This window comes from Oryx dammah, unplaced genomic scaffold (assembly GCF_014754425.2).
Source record: "Oryx dammah isolate SB20612 unplaced genomic scaffold, SCBI_Odam_1.1 HiC_scaffold_28, whole genome shotgun sequence".
NCBI lineage: Eukaryota > Metazoa > Chordata > Mammalia > Artiodactyla > Bovidae > Oryx > Oryx dammah.
The window spans coordinates 100,296,717-100,322,306 of NW_024070212.1; the positions used below are offsets into that span (position 1 = coordinate 100,296,717).

The following is a 25,590-nucleotide window of genomic DNA, read 5'->3' on the forward strand; positions in this document are numbered from 1 at the left end:
GAGGAGACGACCTCGGGCCCCGTGGGCATGGCAGCAGAGAGTCAGAGGTGGATGGAGACAAGAGCCAGAGTGAGGCTGTCCATCTGAAGAGTGTTTCGTAATGGAGGGGAGGAGGATTCCCCCAAGCGACACTGGGCAAGGTCTGGAGACCCTGTGAGCCATGACCAGGGGGTGCTATTGTATCCAGTGGGTCAGTAAACACCCCAAAATGCACAGGACAGCCCCACACAGCGAGTGGGTGTGGCCCACATGGCCACAAATGTCAATGGTGCTGAGGTTGAGAAACCCTGAGCTGGCATCCACACCAACCTCCATGCTAAGGCTGAGCCCAGGGGGGCCTCCCATTGGCCTGGAGGGTGACAGGTGCCCTGTCGGGAAGGTTTACCGCCGCTCTGCTGGGAAGCAGGCAGGCACAAGCCAGCACTGGGAGCTTTCTCCATGCATGCCCACCTCAAAGAGGGGTTCAGGATACAGAGCTGGTGGCCAGCACCGCAGAGGCTGTCCCAGAAGAGTAAGGGTCTCAGCACTGCTGGGGCAGAAAGCAGGGGCTCTGCCAGGACCGTGATGAGGAGTGGGAGTGGACCCCAGATGCCAGGGTCCTAGCAGCACAGCTTAGGGTTCTGTCCTAGGGCCACAGGGTAAATCTCTCTCTGCAAAGCAGGGTGGGTACGGATTCAGGTGGGGCCTGGCTATCAGACACGTCCTAGGGATGGACTGAGGGCTGGCCCCACAGGAATGTGTGTGTGTGCCAGTAAGAGGGAGGGACAACCAAAGTGAGGCTGTCCCTGTTTTAGGATTCCTAGCAAGTGGGGCTAGAACTAAAGGAACACCCACATTCCCGGCCCAAAAGCCCTGTGGAAATGGGCCCAGGAAAGCAGCTCAGGAAGACCTGTGGAAGTGGGGGATGGGCTATGGCAAGAACCAGTTAAGAGTTCTGCCTGAGCCCATCACGTGCAGATGGTGAAGTTCCCACAGACAAGGAGGTAAGAGCCCCTGGTCAGCGCTCGAGCCACCAGCTACAGCAGCTGAGCTCAGCTCATCCAAAGAGACCCACTGTCCTGCCTCAGGCTGAGGCCAGCGTGATGGTGACTTCAGAGAGTGCTGCACAGCCAAGACGGTGATGAGGAGCGCAGCCACCCCAGCTCTGGGCCTCCTGCTTCAGTACGGTGCCTGAAGCTCTGCCCGCCCTTCCTCTCCCTGGTGCAGCCACATGCAGTGAAGGACTTCACTGCTGAGGCCTCGAAACTCCACATTCTCAACACGATGGTCTTCTGCAAGAAGTGCTGGGTCAGGCCCACACAGCAGTTGGAACAGTCTGGGTGGAGGAGGGAGGTCTCTGAGGAGGGTCGTTCAGTTGCTCCTCTCAGAGGGGACTCATTAGGATGTTGTGCATTGGTAAGAAGCTCTGCTGGGGGCAGTGTGGGGGGAAGGCCATGCAGTTTATGACATACTCATCTTGGCTATCTGGGTGACCTGCACGCTCCTGGCCTCCATGCCCTGACGCTGCTCCTTAAGACAGGCCCTGGGGCAGCTCAGGTGAGCCCTGAAGAGCAGAACACCTGAGAAGGGGACCAATGGGGACCTCCCATCCCACGCCCCCAATTCTGTTGAGGCATCAGCCACTCTCTGAAGCCCCATTTGCCCATCACCTGTGGCCTCTTGGGATCTTGTGCCCTGACAGCACAGCCCCTTAATAAGCTCACGGTTGATGACCTAATTCTCTCTGGTCTGTCTGACCACGTGGCCCTGAAAGGTGGGACAGGCCACTGCGTCCGCCCTGCCCTACGCTTGGCCCGGGCGGACAGGCAGACAACGCCTGCTGTGAAGCTGTGCTAAGCACTTAGTGTGATGAAATCATCACTGTGAAGAAGCGGCATCCACTTTCCTTTAGAAATCCCCCGAGGGGAGACGGTTTCACTTTTCATGACGCCCACCTCTGAAGGAGGATTAAGTGGAGGATGGTAGGGGTAGGAGGGGTGCCAAGGGCCCCTCCTGGACACTGTGCACACAAAACCCAGAGTGTTCTCAGGAAGGGGCAGGTGGCTAGCTTTGGTTCCCCTTGGGCTGTGAGCATAACAAGAGACTGGACAGGCCAAAACAGCCCCAGACCCTCTCTGCTGGGCAGCTGGACTTGTGAACACGTGACCCACATAGTCCCAGCAAGAAACACCTCAAACGCACGAGATGCCCACCTGCAGGGGCTCAAAGCTGCCTGGGCCTGACCCCTCCAACACAAGGGTCCTGGCTGATGACAAAACACAGCTGGTTCCTCCCCCAGGAAGGCCCAAGGCAAACTTGGTCAGAAGGCAGGTACACCTGGCCTGAAGCCCACCCTGCTGGGCTGGGCAGGACAGACTCAAGGAAGACCAGGCAGGTGTGAATATGTTCACACACACAATCTGCTTGGAAGGCTCTAGACTCTCGTGGGGCTCCAAGCCCATGAGGCAGGACCTATAAGAGATACAAATGCTCCCAAGAGCGGCTGTTCCCAAAGGGCCTGCAGGAGGAAGGCAAAGTCGGGCGGATGTTAGAAGCTTGCCCAGTGGGAGCTGCTGCTGCTACGGCTGCTGCAGAGAGAGGCGAAAAGGAGGAGAGACAAGGCCCATGGCAGCCCGGTGGTCCACACCAAGGTTCTGGGCAGCGAGCCCGGCAGCTGTGGCTTGTTCCATAGAGTCAGGCAGGGCTGGGCACCACCTGAGTCCTTACCTCGCACGTATAGGTTGGCAGGGGCCGAGTAACGAGTGCCTGCAGAGTTGGTCGCCACACACTCGTACTTGCCTTGGTCCGACTCCTCGCTGCTCTCAATCTGCAAGGCACCTGTGGGGACACAGAGACGGCGGTCTGGCCTGGAGCCTGAGGAGGGGTCTTGATAGCACCCGAGGCGCAGGTCGACCAGATGTGGCAGGCATCAGGGCCACACCTGGCACAGGTGCTGCTTCTGGGAAGCTCTCCCTGACAAGCCCAGAGGCCTCCTGGACGGAACCGAAGGTCATGCTCCAGATAGCAAGCCCGCCCCACTCACGGTCTAGCCGGGCCTGTGGGCTCAGTCAGGGGCTCCACCAAGCATCTGCCACACTCTGGCCAATACACAGTACTGGAGCCTGTTTGCTAATGAGCATCCCCAATCCGAGCATCACAGAACCAGGCGTGGGTGGGAGCAGCTTGGAACCCACGAGCGTGTGATGCCCTCCTCGGGCAAGACCTGAGATTCTACCGCCCACCAGAACCCAGAGGAAGGAAGGGCTGGCCCTGCGGGCCTGGTGCCCAACAGCCTCTGTTCACAGCACCCCTCCCCCCCCCCCACCTCCAGCCCTGCCAGCCCCACCCATTCCGGCTCCTCTCCTCAGCCTGGTCCCTGCTAAAGTGCTTCGACCCACCGCGGCTCCTGCATAATTCAGGAGGCTAATGGAGGCTGCAGCTCCCACTCGGGCCAGCGCCCTGAGGGGCTGCGCTGGCCGCAGACGGACAGATAGGAGCCGGGACCTGGGGGTGGGGGTGGGGGGTGGGTGCTGAAAGTGACCCTCACAGAGGGCGGAGGAAAGGGCTGGGACCAGTCTTGGCAGGCCCAGGTGCCAGGTAGGGGAGGCCAAGGCAAGGGCGAGGTGGGAGATGGGGGCGAAACCAGGCCTTGGCCACCCCCAGCCCGGGCAGTAAGCGCCTGAGAACACTGCTGCTGGAGAGGACGCACCGGGCGAACCGTCGTGACAGGAACACCCCGAGGCACAAGCAACACCCGCTCCCTGGAACAAGCTGACAGACAATCACACCCACGCAGGACGCTCCAACGGACAGTTAACAACCCCACAGGACACAGCCTGACAGAAACCCCTGCCTACACAGACCTACCCCTCCCAGAGCCCAGGCCGGCTGATGGTCACACCCACACAGGATTCAGACAGAACTGCCTGATCCCGCCTGACCCAATGGGACAGGAGCCACGAGGAGGCGCTCTCGTGGCCCAGGCTCGGGGGGGGGGGGGGGGGGGGGGGGGCCTCCCTCTGCAGGTCTGAGCTGTAACGTGTAACAGCCTCTTCACCCTGATACCTCCCTTTCATCACCCAAATGCTGGGCAGCAGGAGCGGCTAGGTACACTGGAGGTGTGGAGAGTGATGCTCAGGCTTGACCCCAACACAGAGGGAGAAAGGGCTGGCCTGCTCTGTGGTCCTGGTCAGCCCTCCCCACCAGCATCAGGGAGCATGAGGACCAAACATGCCAAACACCCAGCTCCTACGAGAGCAGCCCTGACGGGCACCCAACAGGTCATGTTTATGGGATGGATGGACGCTGTCACAGAAAACGCTCATTCAAGCAGATGGGGGTCAGGCCCCTGGCCAAGGGGAGAGGGGGCTGTATGAAGGTCAGTTCAGCTGAGGGTAGGGGGGAGTCCTGGAAGCTGGTGCCACAGGTGAGAGCAGGAAGTGGTACCTGGGTGGGATCCTGGGTGGAGGAGGAGGCTCCCCTGCATTAAGAACCAGGACTGGTCAGGGGACCCCATGCAGACCCTAAGACTCCTGCACACAGAAACCCCCAAATCTGGAACCAACACCATGAGCCGGCAGTGGGGGCCTGGCCCCATCTTCTGTTCTGAAAACAGCCTGGCCCTGAACTCTGAGGGTCTAGAGGTGCCCAAGGATACTGAGAGGCGGGGAGAAAACAATGTGAATACAAACACTACAGAAGCCACCATTTTACAGGATGTCTGCTCTGGGCCAGACCATACCAGTCCTCTCCCTCTGCTCTAGTCATCATGCCCCCTGAGGTGTGTCCCTGGCCTCAGCCTAAACAGGAGGAAACAGACTTTCGAGAGAGAAACTGAGTTTTCAAAGGACATGAAGTTGAGTCAAACTTGAACATGGCTCTTCATGGATCTTTGAGTCCAGTCTGGGCTTGGAATCCCAGAATGTAGGGTCCTGTAGCATGAAAGCAGCGAGGTTCACAGGTCAGGGGGTCAGGCTACCCAGGACCCTGTTGATTTCTGTTGGCATTCCAGCTTCTGTGTTAGTCTTAACTGCCTGTCCTTCTTGGTGTTTGCTGGACTGAGAGATTTATAGGGGGAGCCTCACTCTACCACAGGGCTGGGTGTTGAAGGGGGAGCTAGTAATGACTGAAGGCCCCAAGACCAAGGAGGTTCTTGAGATGGAAGGCAAGGTTTGGTCATGCTCCTCCACCTCATGGGAAGATTCTCCATCTCTGGCCAGCCTTGAAGACCAGGGCCTGGCTTCCCTGCAGGAGCCAGCAGAGCCCCTTCTGTCCGCGGGGCTGGCCTAGAAGGCCTGGTCAGTGGGCTTGCAGCCCCAAGGCGGGGATGAGCCGAGTTATGTCCACAGTCCAGACTTGGAATGAATGAGTCACAGGAGGGATGGCTGAGAGTGGATGTGTGTGGTGGCCGGTGGTGCTGAGGGGCCGGAGCTGGAGATGAGGAGGCTGGGGAGGTGGGGATGGGGGAGGTGACGACGGGACTGGACGGGATGGAGTGGTGGTGACGGCGTGGCGAGGCGTGGCGTGGCAGATGCACGGACAGCATTCTTACCTCTGATTGGTGAACCACCTGGCGAGGTAATTTGAATGCAAATAAGATCAGAGAGAAGCATTAGTACAAAAGGAAGGAAAGCCACAAAAAGCCAAATCAGATAAAATAAAACGCGAGAGAGGGCCTTGATAAATACACGGAGAAACTGAGGTCTGGCTAAGGCCGCTGCAGGTGGTATGTGAGCAAGCGCCAGCTGCGTGGAGGCGAAGCTGTGTTCCCCAGCACTGGCATGGCTCTGAGGAGGGGGGCAACTGAGGCTAGGTCAGCAGGGCTGGGGGGGTGACAGGAATCAAGATGGTGAGTCAGGGCTCCTGAAGACCCCACTGGCTGAGGTCAATGGAGGGGGAAGGTGAAGAGAAAAGGCGACAACCCCACCCTGCAGGGACCCCTGAAGTGCACAAGATTGAGTAGGATTTCAAAATAGAGGACTTACCCAAAGCAAAGCATTTAAGCAGACAGAAGAAAGGGCTAAAGGGAAGGCTCACTTCAGGCCACTACCAGACCAGCCCCCTACAAACACACACACCAGCCCCCTCCTCACCATCGGGTGGCAGATCCCTGTGAGGTCACTCAACCCTGCTAAACAGAGTGACTGCAGAGTACCCCAACCTGGCTGGTGAGAGGCAGAGGCCATTCCTCGTACCCCTTTGCCTGCTCATTGCCTTGTAACCTCGGGAATCAGCAGCCTAGAGGGCCAGACGCTCACCCTGCAAACGCCCGGTGCAGGGCTATTATCAGGTCTGGACTGGCTCCCTCCCCAACAGCAGCCCTTCTCTCCGGCTGCCCCATCCAGGGGAGTGCAGGCCTATGGGCAGGTCCAGGTCAGCGCGTCCACCCTGCCCCTCTCTGCCCACTCCTGGGGAGGGCAGCGTGCTGGAGACAAACACTGATTACAGCTTGTTGAATCCGACGTCACCCACTGAGGAGGAATTATCCATCTCGGCAAGAATGAGGAAATAGAGGCGGAGGAACATCAAGTGCTCGAAGCCCCAGGTCACACAGCTTATGAGATGGCAGGAACCAACCAGGGTTGGCTCACAGCCTTCCCACTGGACCAGGCTGCCTCCTGCAGACACACAGGCTAGAGAGAAGGCACAGGCGGCACTGGGCCCTGGGCAGTGAGTGAGGCGCACAGAGACGGTCCAGGGAGAATCATCTTCCTGGTGATCCTCCAGGCGTGGTCCACGGACCCTCAGGGTCCCTGAGGCCCTTTCAGGGGTCTGCAAGGTCAAAGCCGTTTTCACACTACTGAGAAGCTTTTGGTCTTTTTCACTCCTGTTCTCTCATAAACATACAGCAGAGTCTCCTGGAGGCAGGATGTGATATCACAACAGACCAAAGACAGAAGCAGACAGGAGGATCCAGCTGCCTTCTATTAAGCCCCAAATTAAAGAGATTTGTAAAAGTGTAAAACAGGGCTGCTCTTCTTCCTGAACGCTTTTGTTTCACAAAATATAATTATTTTCCATTAAAAAATGTTGTTTATGTTAACACGTAAAGGGTTTTAAAATTATTTTAAAGTGGATTAATAAATATTTAAAATCTTCTTGGTCTTAACATCTAATATGGCAAATATTGATAAATAATCCACACAAACAAAAGCGCTTGGAGAGCCTCTGATATTTACAACCAGGGGTCCTGAGACCACAATGTCCACAGGCTGATCTACTCCTACAGTGCAGGTCTGCAATGGGACGGGGAGGGGTGGCCACCTCAATGCTCCAGGCCTGGGACCCCTAGCTCTGGCCTCAGTAATTCCAAAACCTAACCTGCTGTGTGACAAGATTCTGGGCCTCTCTGGAAAGTCGTTTCCCCACCAAACTGAAAGAATTTGTCTTTTCCATTTTCCGTGATGGGTGTGGGAGACTGGAGGGTCCCTCAGATCCACACTGCCCCTGAGGGGTGCCAGAGTGTTCGGATAAAAGGGACTGTTGCTGACAGCAGGCCCTCCTGGCAGACCAGCTGGTGCTAGGGTGGAATGGGGGCTGCAGCCCTCAGGCCCACCAGAGCTCCATCTGTCTGGGCCAGTGGGCCTCTTTCTGCAGCCAGATGCCAGCATCCAGGCTCCGGTGTCTGGGTGAGCAGCAGACAGTATGGGCAAGTGGTCCTCCACGGTGATGGGGATGGTGGCATATACACTCAGGCCGTGGGATGAGCGGAGCCCAGGAGGTGTCCCACAGTGGTCCTTCCGGGCTTGGCAGAGTGTGGGGCCCACAGCAGTGGTTTGGGCCTGGCGGTCAGCCCTGTCTTGGCTCCAGTGATGCTGCCCACTCCTGACTGACTTCCACTATCCCTGAGTTTGTGCCCGTTCCTCTGGGGCCCACACCGGGTCTCAAGTTCAAATCCTTCAAGAGGCACAGGCTGTGGCAGCAGGTGACGTCACTTTGGAGAAGAAAGCGCCTGTCGAGCAGGGGTCGAGCCTGGGCCGCGCACACGCACTTGTCTCGTGCTTTTGCTCCCGGGGGCCACGCCCTGGTGCCACGTGCTGCGGCTGTCTGCAGACACCTGAGGAGTGCTGGGTACGGTCGGGGAGGGCCTGAGGTTCGGAGAAGACAAGGCTGTGGTGCTCTGGGGCCCTGGCAGGGCCCAGCCTCTCCCCAGGCCCCAGGTTAGTCGGATGAGATAGTAGAAGGCCCTAGATGCAATCCCAGGGGAGGTCCCCAGCCTCGGATCTCCACGTGACCCTGGGTGGGTGACTCCCTAACTCACCTGTAAAGCAGGCCTGATAATCACAAACTGCCCTACTTCTCATGGTTGCAAGAAAATCAAGCGCAACCAAAGGCAAGAAAACACTTTGTAAACGGTTGGTGATGCATAAACTGTGAGGTCCCTGTAAAAGCTTAGCGCTCAGGGCTATTCCACTCCATCAGGGATGCCCCTGTGAGATGTGCCTGGCACAGTTCCACACCCTTCTCAACGGTACAGGCCAGGGGCAGCAGCTACTGGGTCAAGGGTCAGGACCAGGGTCAGGCAGTGATGGAAAGAGTCTGGTTACTGAGCAAGTGGGATAACTGAGGCCCCTCATATGCCATCCCAGAAGCTGGATCCTGGGCCATTACCCTTAGGTCACCGCTTTCAGGTGGCAGGAAAAGTCAAACAAGAAAGGTTTCCCTGGACCTGAGAAGCAGGTCTGCAAGGACAGGGCCCAAAGGTCATCAGTAAATCGTTTATCCTCAGAGCTCAGAGATATCTGTCCTATAGCTGGGCTTGTGCTGGTCACCTGCCAGGCCCTTGCAGGCGGGAGCCAACCCCAGGCCCTCCGTGCAGAACACCCAGCCTAAGTGACCAGAGCTGGAGCCAGACGGTGACAAGACATAGCAAGGGAAGTCCTGAAGGAGTGAGCCTCAGGCAGAGAAGGGGGGCTTCATGTTCTAGTGAATGTGAGTAGAGGGTGAGGAGGTGCTTGGGGGGCTCGGTACAAATTGGGGAGTGACTGGAGCTACAAAGAGCCCCATTCACAGAACCCTCATCACAGGCCAGTTAACTACAGCTCTCACCACCACTGCCTCACTTAATCCTCACTGTAACTCCTTTTTAAAGATGAGAAACTGAAGCTCAAAGTTAATAACTCCAGTGAGGCCAAGAAGCTAGTGGGTGAAGCCAGGACCCGATGAGAAGAAGCCAGAGTCGTGAGCTGGGGAAGAGTGAGAAGGGCTCTGTGTGCTGTTCAGGAGTGTGCACATGACCATGGAGGCAGCAAGATGCCACTGAGGTCGTCAGAGCACACGGGGCACAGACAGGAAACTCTGCCAGTCCTGCAGGACGGATTCAAGGGGAGAGCTTGGAGAGCAGTGTTCAATGGCCTGGGATACAGGAGGAGAAAAGAGGACCAACGGGAAAGCCACGTGGGTGACCCATCAAGAGGGTTAGGGAGCCCCCTACATGGAGCAGGAGTTGGGGTGTGTCCTAAGTTCCAGGTTAGAGGGGCTGCCACTCACAGAGACAGGGTCAGTGGAAGCAGGGCACCACTGTTCGGAAAGGAGTTACCACCCTTCACGGTCAGGGTAACACCCAGAAGCCAGAGGGCTTTTTTAGTCTAGGACTCCAGCAGGATGTTTGGGTTAGAACGACAGAACAGGGACTCACAGGTGTGGAGACAGATGGAACCTGAAGCTATAAGGAGTGGGCGAGCCGGCTGGGGGAAGAGCTCTGTCTATGGGGCAAAAGCAGGGCCACGCGCTCCCTGCCTGGAGGAACGAGCAGACCGGGCTGCCGAGCAGAGAAGGGGCGCTTGGAAAAGAGGGAAGCCGGGGCAACCGGGGAGCGAGTGGGTTGAGAGGAAGGCAGGGTGGCTGCTGAGAGGCCGAGGAGGCCAGTGAGCTGCATACTACGCGCGAGCTGACTCACAGGGCCGTGAATGGGTGGCACCAGGCCCGGGCACACAGCAGGCGCCACATAAATACTTAACAAATGGAACACATGAGATGGCGTGCCTTCCCGCAACTGCTGCCACAGACAGTGCCGTGCCGGGTGGAGGCCAGGCCTGCGGGGAGGACCATCTGGCTGCTTGGGGAGCCTGCCTGGGGGCTGCGGGGACACACAGAGGAGCCGAACCATGGCGGCCGCTGTGCCACGCTGGGCAGCGGCCGCGAACGCTGGAGGCCTGTTTCCTGCCTTGATTATGGCTGTTTTAATTAACTGCGCTACAGCTGCCTCCATCTTGTTGAGTTTTAATTAAATTAAATGAGCTAACACTTCGTAGGCTGTCTCAGGCGGCCGCGGCTGGGACCAGAATCCTGCCCCTGCTGGGTGGTTCATCCCTTCCTCCTCCCCTGGGCACCATGGGGGCGTCCACCCGGCGGGAGCTGGTGTGGAGGGGCTGGCACCCCAGGGAGTGACAGGACACTTCTGTAGCCGGCAAGGCCCTGAGAGGGGTTAGGGTTATGACCTCCTTTGTGGTGTTGACACCACAGCTGATGGGTACGGTTGGTGCTGGCCATCCAGCCCGAGCCTAGCATCCCACAGCTGGCAGGAGGGCTCCTGGACTGAGGTTGACCAGCCCAGCTCGCACTGGCAGCAGATGCAAAGCTGCAGCCAAGCTGATTCCAAGGCTCCCTTCCCACAAAAATGGAATCAATTATCCTGGCGGGAGCCTCGCAGGCAGATCGATTGACGGGGCGACACCTCCCGCCCGGTTTCAAGGCAGCATCCTTGCTCACAGGGCTCCAAGCTGGCTCGACTGAGACATCCAGAGGAGACAGGTGGCCCTGGTGGCCGAAGGATGGCTGAACATCCCCCTGGCTGCAAGCCTCTGAGGTCCAGCCTTTGGAAGCCTGATGAATCAGACATCTTTGGCCTCTTTCCCTGCCGTCCGGAGAAGCACAGAGAAGCACTGTCTGGGCCCCTCTCTCAGGCCGGGCTCCAGGGAAGGCAGAGGATGAATGCTCACAGAGCACCTTCGCAGAGCCCAACACAGGCTGGGAAAGACACTCATGCCTCCAGGCGCAGAGGCAGACTGTAGTCTGGAGTCGGACAGTCCCGGGAAGGTGAAAGAATCTCTGATGAGCAGCTCTCGCTGCTAAGTTCTCCTCCTGGGCAGGTCAGGTGGGCCTACAGCAGTATCTGGCCCACCCACCAGGTGCCCTCTGCTCAGCACTGGAAGGTCAACCCAGGCCAAGGCCTCCCGTAGCTCCCAGGCCCAAGAGGGAAGCGCTGGGGTCTAGCCCAGCACCTTTCCTGAAGTCTGAGCGGCCCCTCAACCCTTGCCCTCTGCTCACCTGAACGCAGTTGCTTGATGCGGCCGTTGCTCGCGGCAGGATCCACAGGAAGAAAGTCCTTGAACCAAGAGATCTCAGGGTCTGGATTCCCGCCTGCTGCGCACAGCATGGTGGCCGTGCGGGCCTTCTCCACCACCTTCAGCTGAGGCCCCATGTCGATGGAGGGGAACCCAACAGGCAGCTGTTCCGCTACAGACAGAGAGCAGATGTTTATGTTAGGGCTGGCACCACCTGTCCGACGGGACCGTCATGATTCCCAGGGTAGCTGTGACCCTTGGCTCCTCCCTTCTCTGCATTCTAAGTATGACGCCTGCCCTGACATGAGGAACCAGAGTCTGGAGCCCCACTACCCAGCTGTGCCCTTCACAGGGTCAGCGAGCTGCCAGGGAACCCACCCTGTCCTGTCAGGAAGTTTACAGGTCTGAGAAGTAGGCCTCAGACTGCAGACATGAGTACTTACCTCTCCAGGCCCTAGGAAAATGAGTTTTGAGCCTCTCCTGGCCACAGAAGAAAGTGCTTTGTGGACAGTGGGCTGTAGGGGGCCCGTGGCTCCCTCAGCGGCATCACCAGCCACAGCTCAGCCCAGGGGCTCCCTGTGCCATCCAGTCCCCACCCTCTTGTGTGCATGGGTAGTGTCCTTTCTGGTGCCTGCATCCAGCCTTCAGCTCCACCACGGGGCAGAGGCCCCTCACCACCTGGGTTCTGGCCCTGATTCTGGGCACCCCTTGCCTTACCAATGACCCATCTTCGATCCCTGGTCCCCACCCTGAACCTCCTTCCTTACTCAGTCCTGACCCTGGAGGCCATGGTCAGGCTTGGGGACCCAGGTCTGAGCATGTGGAGGTTGAAGAGATTAAAAAAAGGAAAAAAAAAAAAAAAAAGTGCTGTGAGGACATCAAAAGTCGATGAGGGAGACAAAACTCCTTGGCTGCTTTCTCCCAGCTTGCCAGTGGTTGGGGGCTTACAGAAGAGTCACGTCCACAGGGGCAACAGGCATGGGCTGCAGCAGTACACCCCTCCTCTCACTGCACATGGACTCCTGCAACAGCGCTGAGGGACCCGGACAGGGGCAAGGCTGCCCACCCCCCACCCTTGGGAGCACATGGGGCTGAACACAGACTTTGGACAAGTGCAGACCAAGTAGAGCTCCCACCTCCATCACTAACTAGCTCTGCAACCTGGGAGTATTACTAATCCTCCCCCTTTATCCATTTTTATCTATTAACAAGGTTCAAGTGCCCTCCTTATAAAGTCGTTGTGAAAACTACATCTAATGATGCACATAAGGTGCTGGAAAGTATCAGACAAAGAATCTGAACCCAAGGACTACTGGCTGACATTATTATAATAGCAAGGGCTGGGCCACCAGGGCAGGCAACTACCAAGACTTGGGCCTGGGGCCCCCTTCCTATCCTGGTCTGGTGAGAGGCTCCCCCTGCCAGGAGCAAACCACACAGTTGTGTGGCGGTTCGGCAGAGCCTCTCCACCAGCGTGGATGCCAGGCTGCACACCCAGTGGGGGAATGGGAACCCTGTCCTTTGTCAGTTGTTTATTGATAGAGGAGCGGGGCCCTGTGGTCGGGGAGGCCAGCACCATACCCATCTCCCTCCCGCAGGCCCAGCTCGAGTATGTGGGGATATTTGCTGAGGTCAGCTCCCATGCCAGGGAAAAGGCAAGTGGCATCCTCAGAAAGGAGGAAGGTAGAGGCCGGCAGGGCTGGTCCCCCAAGAGACCCAGGAGAAGTGACTGGTGGGCAGGCAGGAGAGAAAGCTGGAGGAGCCCCAGCAGGCGAGGGCAAGACATTTCTCTCTCAGCTGCCACACCCCAGGGGGCACTCTGCCAAGGCTCCAGCTGCCTAAGCATCCCTAAGGGACTGTGGCCCTGTTGGGAGAAGGGGCGGGGACGAGTAAGAGTCCCCTCCCCAGCTTCTCTAGGTAGCTGGCAGAACACCTCCCCATCTGCAGCCCTATAAATTCCAGACGTGAACCCAGCGTCTGTTTGGCTGTAAATATGATCCCACAGCATCCTGACTTTTAGCTCTGATTTTTAAAAGGAAAATGTTAACCGCGGCAAGAAAAGGAAGGATGGAAATGAAAGCAGGACTTGGGATGCACCAAGCAGGGAAACAGCTTCCTTTGGTCCTGCCGCCACTAGCTTTTCCAGCAAGGCCCAGGCAGGGCTCCGTCCACTTCCACCCTCCCTGGACTCCCAACAGCTAGGGGCCACTCAGGGCTGCTGGAGCCATCCCAGCCCACTGGGGCACCAGTCGAGCTCTTTCCGGGCCTCAATTCTACCTGCTCAGCCCTCCTGAGCAGTGGAGGGGGAAGCGGGGGCAGCGCCTGCCAGAGTTAGGGCCCAGGAGTCAGCGGGCCTCCATCTCTACCCACAAGGTGCTGATCAAGGAGAAGGGAAGAAGTACACACATCTGCAGCCCTGTGTCCTGGGAATGTATTCTGAATTCCTAACACGGGGAAAGTCTTTGGGATCGTGCCAAATTAAGGACAATTAATTTTCCTCCCTCAATTATCGTGCCCTCAATGGCTCCGTCCTTGGCTCAGATCATCCCTCAGGCATCACCGCCAGAGCCTAAAACCGGCATGTGTGAAGAGTCCATAAAACAGCGGGACCCAAAAACCAGTCCCTTGTGCCAACTAGGCTTCCAGACACAAGTCGGAAGGCTGCAGTTCTGCACCTTGGTGGGGGGAACGTTGTCTCACAGGAGGACTCCAGCCCTTCAGGAATGACCTGCTGTTGGCTCTTCCTTCCACACTCACTTGCTGCAGCACCCCCACCCCCAGGCACATTCAAATATAGCCAAGGACAGCAGCCGCTTACTGATGCCTGTGCCCGTCTGGCCAAGTTGAGTCCTGGGCAGGCTGGTGTAAACTGACCCACCATCAGACTGTCACGTTTATCCTCTTCACATAACCCCTGTACCCTGAACTGCAAGAGCTTGGGGTCACTGTACCCTGAACCACTCACGCTAAGGACCAGGGCAAATTCCTCAGGCTGGCATCATATGATCACTCCAAACCCATCAACAACGGGGAAAACAGAGGCCCAGGGAGAGGGATAAAGGTCAGGTTTATGGAGCACTTCCTAGTTCCAGGTAATGCGTGAAAATGCCTTACAAACTGATCTAATCTTTACTGAAACTATGTAAAGTATATGAGCAAATGGAGGCGCAGAGAGATCCAGGAACCTGCCAAGGTCACAGAGTTAAGTCGAGGTGGGGCTGGGATGAGACAAGGTGGTGTGACCCCACATTGGGCAGGGTGGGGGCGCTGGGCTCGGGACGGCCCTGCGGGAGCCAGCCACCAACCTGCTGCCATACCACACCCTCTACCGGCTGGGCTTCTGGCTGACCGCTCCATCGCAGACCCCTGCACACACGCCGCCACGTTTTTATTTCCGCAAAACGAACACGACTGCTCCCCACACGGCCACCCGCCGGCACGCACCACGTTCTGACACCCTCACGTACTGGTCACGCCGAGTCCGCTCAAAACCCATCCTGAGGGCGGCGGGGCTGCGCAGCGCCGCGGGAGGAAGGGTCCCTCCCCACTCCAGACCGCCTGGTAACTATGGCAACGGCGGAGAGCCGGCACCGCGGCAGAAAGGCGGCGCTTGAGAGTCCAAGCGGGGCGCGCATCCGCGGTCCGAGCCGCTGCGGCCCCTCCCGGCCCCTCCCGTCCCCTCCTGGGTTGAGTCACCGCACCCCTTCTCAAGACCCTACTCCCCATCTCTAGGGAGCCCAGATTCCTTCCGGCTCAATCGACGCCTAGTTGGGGGCTGCCCCCTGAGTGCGCACAGAACGGGGAGGTCCCCACATCTGCCTCCGGCCAGGTTTTTGCAGTGTGTCCGTCTGGGGCAAAGGTCGGTCCATCCTCTGATAAAAGGGTCCCCGCGAAGAAAAGAAAAACCCGTGGGGACTTTAGTGGACCTCAGAGGTACTGGGAAGCCTCTACAGGTCTTTGTGGATTCTGCCTGCATACACAGTTAGGGCGCACACATTCCCAAGGTCTGCCCACACAGATCTGTGTACCTGGGCTGGGGACACACGTGTGCATATACACTGGTCTTTAGATACTGCAGTGGGAACCCTGACTTCTCTGCCATCCTCACTGGGCAGAGAAAGGGTGCGGGGGCTGAGGGGTGGGTGTTGGGAGCCTAAGGCTCAGATAGGGACAAGAGCTTGGCCCAGGTCCCCACAGCAGGAATGCAGTTGGATCAGTGCTATCTTGGTGGCTTCCCGAAGGAGGAGGGAAGTGCAGGAGTAGGAAACACTTGAGCATGAGCAGCTGGGGAGAGCTTTTAGGGGGAGGGAGGGACGGGCTGCCTGAGTAAGGGCTGGGGCAGGGCAGTGGGAAGGTGAGGCTGGCTGGAGCTAAGGCCTGATGGATGAGGCTAGGGTAGGGGGGACAGGGGATCAGCCTAGGCCAGCGGGGGAGGGAGGGAGGGAGGGAGGGAGGCTGCTGCCGCCCCCTACAAAGCACACACAGGTCTCTTTGTCCAGCTCAGCTCCAGCTCCGGATGCCTGAGGCGGAGTCTGGGCCAGAGGGAGGGGGCTGCACCAGGGAGGCGGACAGATGGAGACGCCTCGCGGGGTCCCAGAGCGGGCGGCACCGTCTGTCAGCAGGAACTCCTCACTCGTGTTTACCCAGCTTCCTGGCGTCTCTGTGTGCGTGCAGGCACGCACGCGCGCGCGTACACACACACACACACACACTTACACCGGCTGTCTGGGGTGGCACTGTCTGTAGGCCTGACCCCCTTCCCGGTGCCTGAGTGTTGGACCTGGCCTCACCTCTTCACTGAATGCAGACACCTAGATCCGTGCACAACCAGGGCCCCAGAGAGAGATACATGGAGAAAGAGACAGGTGCAAAAATAGAAACCTCCCTGTGCGTGCGGAGGGGCACCTGCAGCGCCAGGCACCTGTGGAAACAGACGCAGGCAAGCAGAGCCAGTGGGAGTGCACGCAGAGACGCGGAAACACACATGTGCAGACACGCAGAGCAACACGGATGCTGATGGGGTGAGTCCCCTGGAGATGCCTGTGGGGCCAGAGCTGGGAGCCGCAGACGTGCGGAGACGCACGCGGGGACCTGGTGGGCAGCGAGGCTGCTGGCTCCCCCGGCCCGCCGGCTCTCTAAGGGAGCCAAGGCCGCCTCAGGCCCGTCCCTGAGGCAGCCCCATCCTTAGCAAGGTCAGGGTCAGGACACCCCTGGGCAAGCGGGAAGGGCCCCTCAGACCTGCGGGCTCTCACCCTTTCCAGAGCCCCCCCTCCTCCCCCAGGCTGCCAGGCAGTCAGGGAGGCCTGGGGAGCCTTGGGCTCCCTTCGCAGCTTTCAGTCTTCATTTTCAGCTTTTTCTAAGAGAAAACTCCCACCTCTTCCAGCACTCAGATTTCATCAAACTTGGCATCTTAAAAGCCTGTTTTGTTTTTGAATCTGAGCTGTTTGGGGCCTGTCGCCGAGAACAGCCAAGCAGGCAAGGCCTCCCCCTCCCAACCCCCTCCTCCCCAGGACTTCCCTGGTGCCTCCCAGGGCTCTACTCAACCTGGCAGGTGAGACCTCCCAGCCGCAGGCCACCAGGTGACCCCGGGGGCTGGCCCCAGGTCTGCACCCTCCACATTCCAGCATCTGGAGTCTGACCCACGCTGAACCCTCCTCCCAGGGTCCCCACCTCAGTCCTACTCCAGGACCATTCTCTTGGTTCCTTTACCCCGGCTAGGTTCTGGCCCGGGCCCTCCAGAACACTGAGAACCTCCCTCTTGCTCTTCAGGTCCCTGCAGCCCAGCTGCCACCCCCGTGGCTTGACGCCAGCGTGCTCACCAAGGTCAACCACGACTCCATGGAGCTAAGTCCAGAGGCCACGTCTCAGAGGTCATCTTGCCTGACCTCTCGACAGCACCCCTCCCTGTTCCTTCAGATTCTTTTCTCTTGACTTCCAGGGACTCTTCTCTATAGGAAGACCTAGAGTCTGGGGCTCCATCCAGGCCCTCTTCCTGTCCTCTGGCTCGCTAAGACTTGCCATTTCTCTCCCCCCATCTCCAGCTGTCCCTCAGAGTGCCAGGCAAAATCTGAACAAGGCCTCTTTGACACCCCTCCCCAGGATGCCTACACACACCTACTACAACAGATTTCTAAGTGGACTCATCAACTTACCCCTCAAACGGGTCCTCCTCTCATACCTGAACCTTAGCAAATAGCACTGCCATCTACCTGGCCCGGAGCCAGCAACCCCGAGTCACCCGCCTCCCCAGTCCCACAGGCAAGTTTTCTAAACTGCATGGAACCCAGTCTCCCTTCCTCCTCTACCCACTGCCTGGGTCTGGGCCACTGCTACCTCTTGCCTGGGCTGCTGCCCTGACCTCTCACTGGTCTTCCGGTACCCGCCTCTGCACCCTCAGGGACCTTTCTGAAGCACATATTTTATCAGGCATTCATTCCCCTGATAAAAATCCTCTCTCCCCTGGCAACCAGAGGCAGGGGACACCTCATCAGGGGTGGAGGATGTGCACATAGAGGGCATTTAAAACCTCCAAGCTGGCTAGCTGTTCCCAGAGCTGCCGGTTCCGCTGCAGTCCTGAGGCTGGGGCAAGGGGGCCATACACACAGCAGGGCCCTGTAAGTACCTGCGACTGCAAGGGTGGGAGGGGCAGGCTGGGCACAGGGAAGGCATCCAGTGTCTGTGGCTAATGGAAGAGGAAGGCTTACTGCCCATCCCACAGCAGGAACCATTCAGAAAGGGATCCACTTAGGCCCCAAGATAGATCAGAAGATAGATCAGAACTAGAAAAAAGTGGGGGAACCCAGGTTTCTTCTTCCCTAGATCTTCAAGACGTTCCTGGCAATGCCCACCTACCGACACCTCTCGCACTCCTACGTCTGGGGCTCAGATCTCTCCAGGAAATGGCTGCAGAGCCTCGTATCTGTGTGGTCCTGAATGTGACTACGGTCACAGCAGGGCTGGAGGGACAGGTCACAGATCCCACGGTCACGGGGCCAGAAGCACTTAGGTCACGCCTCAGCTGCGAGGGAAGGGGCAGAAGCTGGCCTGGGTTCTAGGTGCTAGGTTCTAGGGGCCCTTTCTATGTCTTCTGTGGATGCAAATCAGGGAGGTGACAGGCAGGCAACAGGAAAGGGGCACGGCCATCCTCTGCCTGTGACAGCCCATTACCCAAATGCCCCACCCCCTCATCAGCCCTGGGCCAGGGACAGGGAGGAGGGTGGGAGCTGACATCCTGGGGAAACATCCACCCACCCTGAAAACACCAGCTTCTGTACTGGCCGTGCTCCAGGTGCAGCCAGCCCAGGATGGCGGGACAGGGTTGTATGCTGTTCAGCAGTCATCCTCAAAGGAGCTTGACATGGGGCTCAAGAGGGCCTCATCATCCCACAGTCCCCAGACCAGGGTCAAAACCACTGCCGAGCCTGGGGTCCAAGCCCAGCACTGACTGCCTGCCTCCCGCCACCAGCCACTACCCCACAGGCCTGACAGCAGGCCTCCCCCAGAGCCTGTCCCCAACGAAGAGGGCAAGACCAGGCGTGCCATGCGGGCACCTGGATTCCTGGGCCTCTGTGGCCTGAGTGGTGTGGTCCTGGTCAGTCACCAGCAGACAGCAAGGCCAGGTGGGAACAGGTGAGAGGGAGCCGGGGCTCAGTGTGGGGAGCAGACAAAGAGGAGAGAGTCCCAAGGCCTGGGTGGGATCCCTCCCTGGTTCCCCTCCCCCGGCCTGCCAAAGGATAGTTTCTCAGGCACTGGCAACAGCTCAGGCTGACCACTCTGCCCCACATCCGTCTCTGTCTAGCTGCCCTGGCTGGCCACCAGCCTTGAGCAGGGGTCCTGCAGGGTCCTGGAGGCAATGAGTCCCTCACCTCTGGCCTCCTGCAGCACCAGACTGACTGCATACACTCGGCCCAGGGCTGCACACCCCTTGCCCCGCTGTACACAACAGCCCATAAGGGGCACACCACCTGCTGTTCAGCCCGCACCGCATACAAACACTGTCTGATGCACACACAGCATGACGCACACCACCTGCTGTATACACCACACCGCATACACACTGCCTGATGCACGTATGCACAAGCACGAGCACACACACACAGTCGGATGCACAGCCCGTTTTCTATACAACCCATAAGGCACACACAGCCCGTAAGAGTGTAACACCACATCACACACTTCACACACACAGCCTTCCAGACAGCACACGGGGCACACACGCCACAACACGGGTGCGTGTTGTCTGCTGTATCCATGACCACAAGCAAATGCTGCCTCTTGCACTCCGAGTCCGCCAAGCCAAGCCCTCCAAGGCAAATCAGAAATGGCTCATCTCTGCTCCCTGGCCTTTCTCCTCCTCCTTCCCCCTCTCCTCCCTGTCCCTCTTCCCCTTCCCCTTCTCCTAGACCCTTCCAGAACCTGCCCAAGTCACCAGGGCCCGGCCCACACCTCTGTTGTCTGGCATCCTCCGGGGCTTTCCTGACCATGGTACCTCCTGGCCGGAACCCACTGGCCCAGGCAGATCCTGAACCTCCAGAATGAGCTCCAAGACCCTCCTGGCTCTCCCACCTCCTGGAAGGAAAGGCTGGGTAGCAAGGCCTGCCTCCCCTCCCCCTCGACTCCCCCTCCCTCGCGAGGGAAAATGTCAGATTCCCTGTCTCAGTGGCGGCAGCAGGCGGGTTGGAGGGGGAGTGATTCAGCCTCAAGAGTGCGGAGTGAGAAGAGCTTTTCCTGCCATTACCCGGCGAGGGAGAGGCTGGCGCGCTAATGGCTTCAATTACCACTCAGACAGGAATGCTGGGCAGCTCACCCCCAGCCAGCTTGTGCCGGGCACCCCCACCCTGTACCCAGCCCGGGCCGAGGAGGTGGGGAGGCAGCCAGCTGGGCATCGCAGGGCAGTCGGGACTCCCTGGGAGTGGCACTCTTGCCCAGGGAGCTGGGTGCAAAGGCCACAGAGTGGGAGTGGTGTGGGGTGCTTCCAATGTGAGAGGAGCTGGGCCTGGCACAGAGCAAGGCAGGGCAGGGAGCCCGGCGTGGACACGCAGGCCTGAGACACAGCAACCTCTCAGCGGAGCCGCGTCACCCAGGGAGCCCCGGGCCACTCCCCTGAAGTGCCCAGCGTGTGCTGAGCTGCACGTAAGGAACTCAACCTTGAGTCCCGGTCCCCAAGCCGGCTTTCTCCTCTCCCCAGCCCTCCTCCCAGGAATGGCCCTGGCTCTCTTCTGACCCAAGCCCACAGCTGTAGTCAAACCACCCTTTCACCCCACTCCTACATACCCAGCCTCTCTGGCCAGCAGGGGAGGCCTGGCACGGCTTGAGGGAGCTGCTTTCCTCAGGCCCCGCCCTCTGGCACCTTTGCGACCTCCTACTCCACTCCTTTCTGCCAAGCCCAGAGCCAGTCAAGGTTACGCAGACCAACATGGCAAGTCAGCATTTCACCTTCCGGGTGCTGTGTTTCAGGAGCAGGAGGGGGGGCTCACTCGGGCCCACAGCTCCATCGCAACCGGGCCAGGAGCAGGCTTGGTGTCTCCCCAGTCTCACCAGACACCTCTCACACCCAGAAGCATGAACACACCCCAGTCCCCTGCTAGAGAAACCCTCCTCTAAGAAGGCCCCTCCAGAACTAGCGTGTAGGGACTTTGTGAGGACTTTTCCTCCAACACTAATAAGAAGCCTCTCTCCCCTTTACTGTGAGGGCCTGAGAGATGCCCTCTGGGGTGGGAGCCACAGTCTGGCCCTTCGGCCACCTCCCAAATGCCAGGGCAGGGCAGATGGCTCCAGCTGGGGCAGCGAGCAACAGGAGGGAGGGCAGTGCTGAAATACCTGTCCTGAGGTCATGAGTGGGGAAACTGAGGTCAGGGGTGGCAGGGAGGAGCTCGAGAGCACCCAACTGTCAGAGATCCTGGTGCAGGGCCTGTCCTCTGGGCCCCCGCCCCTCAGGGGAGTGGACAGAGTGGGCTGCGTCACCCAGAGGCCAGGCAGCACAGACACCAGGTACAGGGAGCTGACATGTGTGGGCCTTAGGATGTGCAGCTTTCAGCTCTACAGCAGCTACCATTCATGCTGGAATCCAGCAAAGTGCTTAACTGCATCCTATTTAATCCTCCCAACCAGCCTGAGTGGCAGGCATCACGTCCCGATTTACAGATGGAGCAAAATGAGGCTCAGAGGCACGTTACTCACCCGAGGTCACAAGGAAAGAGAATAAGCGGTCCCGAGCCCTGATCCTAACCGCTGCCCCTCTTAAGCTGGAGGGCCCTGCCCTGCCTCACAGGAGAAACACAGGCACAAAGGAGTTACTGAATGGATATGAACGTGAATACATAAAGCCACAGTGTAAAAGCAGCTAACACAAAAAGATGTTCAACTGTTCTTGTAATCAAAAAAAATGCAAATTAAATTGAGATGCCATTTTTTGCCTATTAACTTGGCAAAGATTTTTTTAATGGTAATTCCCACTGCTGGTGAGGATGTGCAGAAAAGAGGCCTTCTCATGCCCTGTTTGATGGGTGTGTAAACTGACACAGTCTTCTGAAAATATTGAAAAGGCTAAACATCGCATGTGGCCCTTTGACCAAGCAATTCCACTTCTGTGCATCTAGGAAATAATCAGGAAAGTGAACACATCTGTAAGGAAGCAAGCAGTCTCTTATTTATACAACCAAGATACGGGAAACAACATGTGTGTCCAACAATAGGGAATGGCTGAATAACTTAGGGTACTTGCACGTGACGCTCCCCCACAGCCATTAAAAACAATGATGCAGAAAAATACTTAATGGTGAGGAAGATGTTCATATGTTTTTTTAAAAAGCAGTCTACAAATCATTGGGCAGAATGTAATCTTGTTTTTGTTATATATATAATGCATGCACAGAAAATGGACTATAAGGAAATAACCAAATGTTAATAGTAGTGGTAAGGTAAATAGGTGATTTTTAATTTTTCTTATGTGCTATTTTATACTTACCAAAATTTCAACAGTGAACAGGTATTGGTATTGCAATTTTTTTTTAAAGCAACAGTCCAAGCCATATTTTGAAAATACATGTAGACATAGTCAGACTGAAGCCTTCATCGAGGCAGGTGGGAGTGGGTGGCGATGATGTCACTCCCTGTCTGGGGCTTCCTATGTCCCCAGGAAAGTGTTTCGCAGCCTGGTTGGTCCTGTGTGATCTGCCCCTCCAGCCTCTCCAGGCTCATGTTGAACCACCTACTCTTCCCCACTTTACTGTGTTTCTTCCAGCCACCCTCCACCTCAAAGCCAAATGGAACCACTCAAGAGTTCTCTGAAAGCTCCACGGTCTCCTGCCTCTGGGCCTTGGTGTGAGCTGATGCTATTTCCCCACCGAGGCCCCCATCCCAATTCCCACTTGTCTTCAGGACTCAGACAACAGCTCCCTCCTCCCCTGAACCCCTGCACACCCCCCACCCTCCGCAGTCCCCTGGGCCTCTCCTGCAGAAAGCAGAACATACTGGAGACTGAAGTCGCAAGGGCAGGACCAGGTCAGATAACTCTCAGGACACAAGGTGTCATTAGAGCATGTTTGTGAATGAATGGAGGGGCCACCAAGTGAGAGAGGTTGTTAAAGTCCACATACGGAGCCCCAGCCTCCAGCCCAGGGCCCTTGCTCATAACAGCGACTGGGAACACACTTCTCTGAAGTCCCTCCCTCACCAGGTTCCACAAGAAAATCACATCCACTACCACGAATCATGTACCCCAAGTGATATGTAGCTACCAACTCACACCTCAGGTCAGGCCCCAGACCCCAGCCAAGCAACACCCTGGCTCAGCACAACACAAAGACACCACGCATATGCCAAAAACCCAGCAATCATCGCCGTCCACCGCTGACCTTCTCTGACCCCAGGATGGCCAGTTCTCTCCTCCAAACACGCCGCAGTCCACAGTGGGGCCGGGGCTGGCTGGCTGGCTCATCCCCTACATGAGTCTCCCCACCCCCCGATGCCGCATCCCTTTCCAGCAGGTACCTTCAAGCACTGAGAGCTTGGCACTGGTGTTGATCTCCCCCAGACTGTTGGTGGCTGTGCACTCATAGATGGCTTCGTCTCGCTGCACTCGCAGCGGCTGGATCCGCAGCACAGACCCTGCCCCGTCGTCAAACTCAATGACCTGCCGGAGGAGAGACACTCGGTCACAGCCTGCTCGGGACAGACACCGGGGCCTGCTCAGGCTCAGCCTTTCTCTTGCCGAGAAAAAGCCCCCAGGGAGGGAGATCAAGAGGAGGTGATACAGGACCAGACCTCAAAACAGGCAGACCCGGAGCCCTGCCTGCCCCTTCCCACCCAAGGCTGTACCTCAAAGCGCTGGGAGCTGACTTTCTTCCCCTTCTTCATCCATGTGATGCGTGGCTTGGGTTCCCCCGTGGCTTGGCACACGAAGGAGGCCACCCCTCCTGACAATCCAGTCTGGTCCTCGGGGACCTTGACGAAGACAGGTTTGCCTGGAGAGAGAGGAACGTCAAGTCACCACGGATGGTCACTGCAGACATGGCCTGTGTTACAGCGGGCAGGCGTGGGGGAGAGGAAGAAAGGTCTATCAAGGAAACAATGGTAGTGATGCCCAGCCCTCACGCAGTGCTTCTTACATGCCAGGTGCTCTTCAAAGAGCTGGGAGCACCTCAGGCGGGTTTCGTTTTTGCTTACAGAGAACTCAAGGTACACAGAGGTGATGAGCTCTGCCCAACACGACCGCCACTTAGTGGCAGAGCCAAGGTCTGAACCCAGGCAACTGCGTCTGGACTACTGAGTCTGTACTTTAACTGCTACACTCGTCTGTCTCCCATCCCCCCAACAATTCCAAGCTCCAGGACAAAGGCATGCTGAGAGCTGCTGGGAGCGGCCCAGCCTCTCTCGAAGGCATGACTGCTCCCCACCCAGGTGATGGTACCACCACCTACCCCAAGGCTCAAGCCAGAAACCATGACTCCTCCTCTCCCCGGCCCCCACGCACCATCAGTCCCAGAGGCCTAGACATTCCACCTCCTAATCCAGAGACACCCTATCTCTGGATGTCTTCCCAGGTGAAGGCTTTCCTGTAAATCTACCCTCCTCACCCAGCTCCCACTGACTGGGTGATTGCCTTCTGACAGCCTGGACGTCTCCCCAAAGTTCCACTGAGAAGCAGCCGGAGGCGGGGAAGAGAATAGGCTTGGACACTGTATGGTCACGCCCACCCATGCCCCTCTGATATACAACACAGTCAACCTGGAATCCCACCACCCAGGGTCATGAGATGCGGGAAACCCAGCCTTCATTAAGATGTAGCAACGCCTCGTTAATCCCGACAGCGGATCCATTTCCTATTAATCAGGCCAATGAACAGCTCCAGGAAGGCTGATACCGTGAGAAGTGACCTTTCAGACCACCTGCTCGGTGCTGATGAGGCCAGGCCTGGCCTGGTCTCTGGCACAAAAACATGTTTGTGCAATGATGATAATCCCACTCTGTACCCGGTACTTTATCTCATTTAGTCCTCCACTGCTTGTTGTCCCCAGTTTAGAGGCACAGAGAGGTCAAGTCACTAGCTCAAGGTCACACAGCCAATGAGCAGCACATCTGAGATTTGAGTTCAAGCCTATCTGACTCCAAAACACTTGGCAGAAACAGTTCACCTTGGTGTAGTTGGAAGCTTTGTCACGAGCAGAATCAGGGGGGTAGCAGGGGCCAAAGCCAGACCAAAGAATTGAGGAGTAAGTTGGGGGTGAAGAAGTGGAGAGCAGAGAAGAGTGACCGTTTAAAGGAGACTGGCTGTGATGGGGAAGAGAAAGAAAAGATAGCACTTGGAGGGGATGAAGATTGGAGATAGGTTTTTACATTCTTGTTTCTTTTTTTCCTAAGGTGTGACAGTACTTTTAAAAAATAGTTTTATTCATTGGCGGTGCTGGGTCTTCACTGCCGCTCAGGCCTTCCCTTAGCTGCAGAGCGCGGGGCCTACTCTTCAGTGGCGGCGCGAGGGCTTCTCCCTGCGGTGGCTTCCCTTGCTGCGGGGCGCGGGCTCTAGGGCGAGCGGACTTCAGTAGTCGAGGCTCAGGGGCTCGGCAGGCACAGGTCTCAGGCTCCAGAGCACAAGCTCAGCAGTTGTGGCGTGTGGGCTCAGCTGCTCTGCGGCATGTGGGATCTTCTCGGATCAGAGATTGAACCTGGGCCTCCTTCACGGGCGGGCGAATTCTTCACCACTGAGCCACCAGGGAAGCCCAAAAGATGGTATGTAAATGCTGATGGGAAGGAGCCAGCAGAGAGAGAAGGTGCTGATCCAGTACAGAGAAGAGGGACAACAGATGGAGCAGTGTCTCTGAGGATGGAA

General features: G+C 57.7%; 1 protein-coding gene across 10 annotated transcripts in view; it reads right to left on the reverse strand.

Moving 5' to 3' along the window:
- The window catches only part of PTPRF (protein tyrosine phosphatase receptor type F), an 83,587-nt gene that overhangs the window by 36,954 nt on the left and 21,043 nt on the right, over window positions 1–25,590 (reverse strand). For all 10 annotated transcript variants that reach the window (XM_040231413.1, XM_040231419.1, XM_040231416.1 and 7 more), the window contains 4 exons: window positions 23,583–23,728; window positions 23,256–23,397; window positions 11,248–11,436; window positions 2,707–2,817 (listed from right to left, as the gene is read on the reverse strand). In XM_040231413.1, coding sequence (XP_040087347.1) covers window positions 2,707–2,817; window positions 11,248–11,436; window positions 23,256–23,397; window positions 23,583–23,728 — 588 coding nt within the window. The remainder of the gene's footprint in view (window positions 1–2,706; window positions 2,818–11,247; window positions 11,437–23,255; window positions 23,398–23,582; window positions 23,729–25,590) is intronic.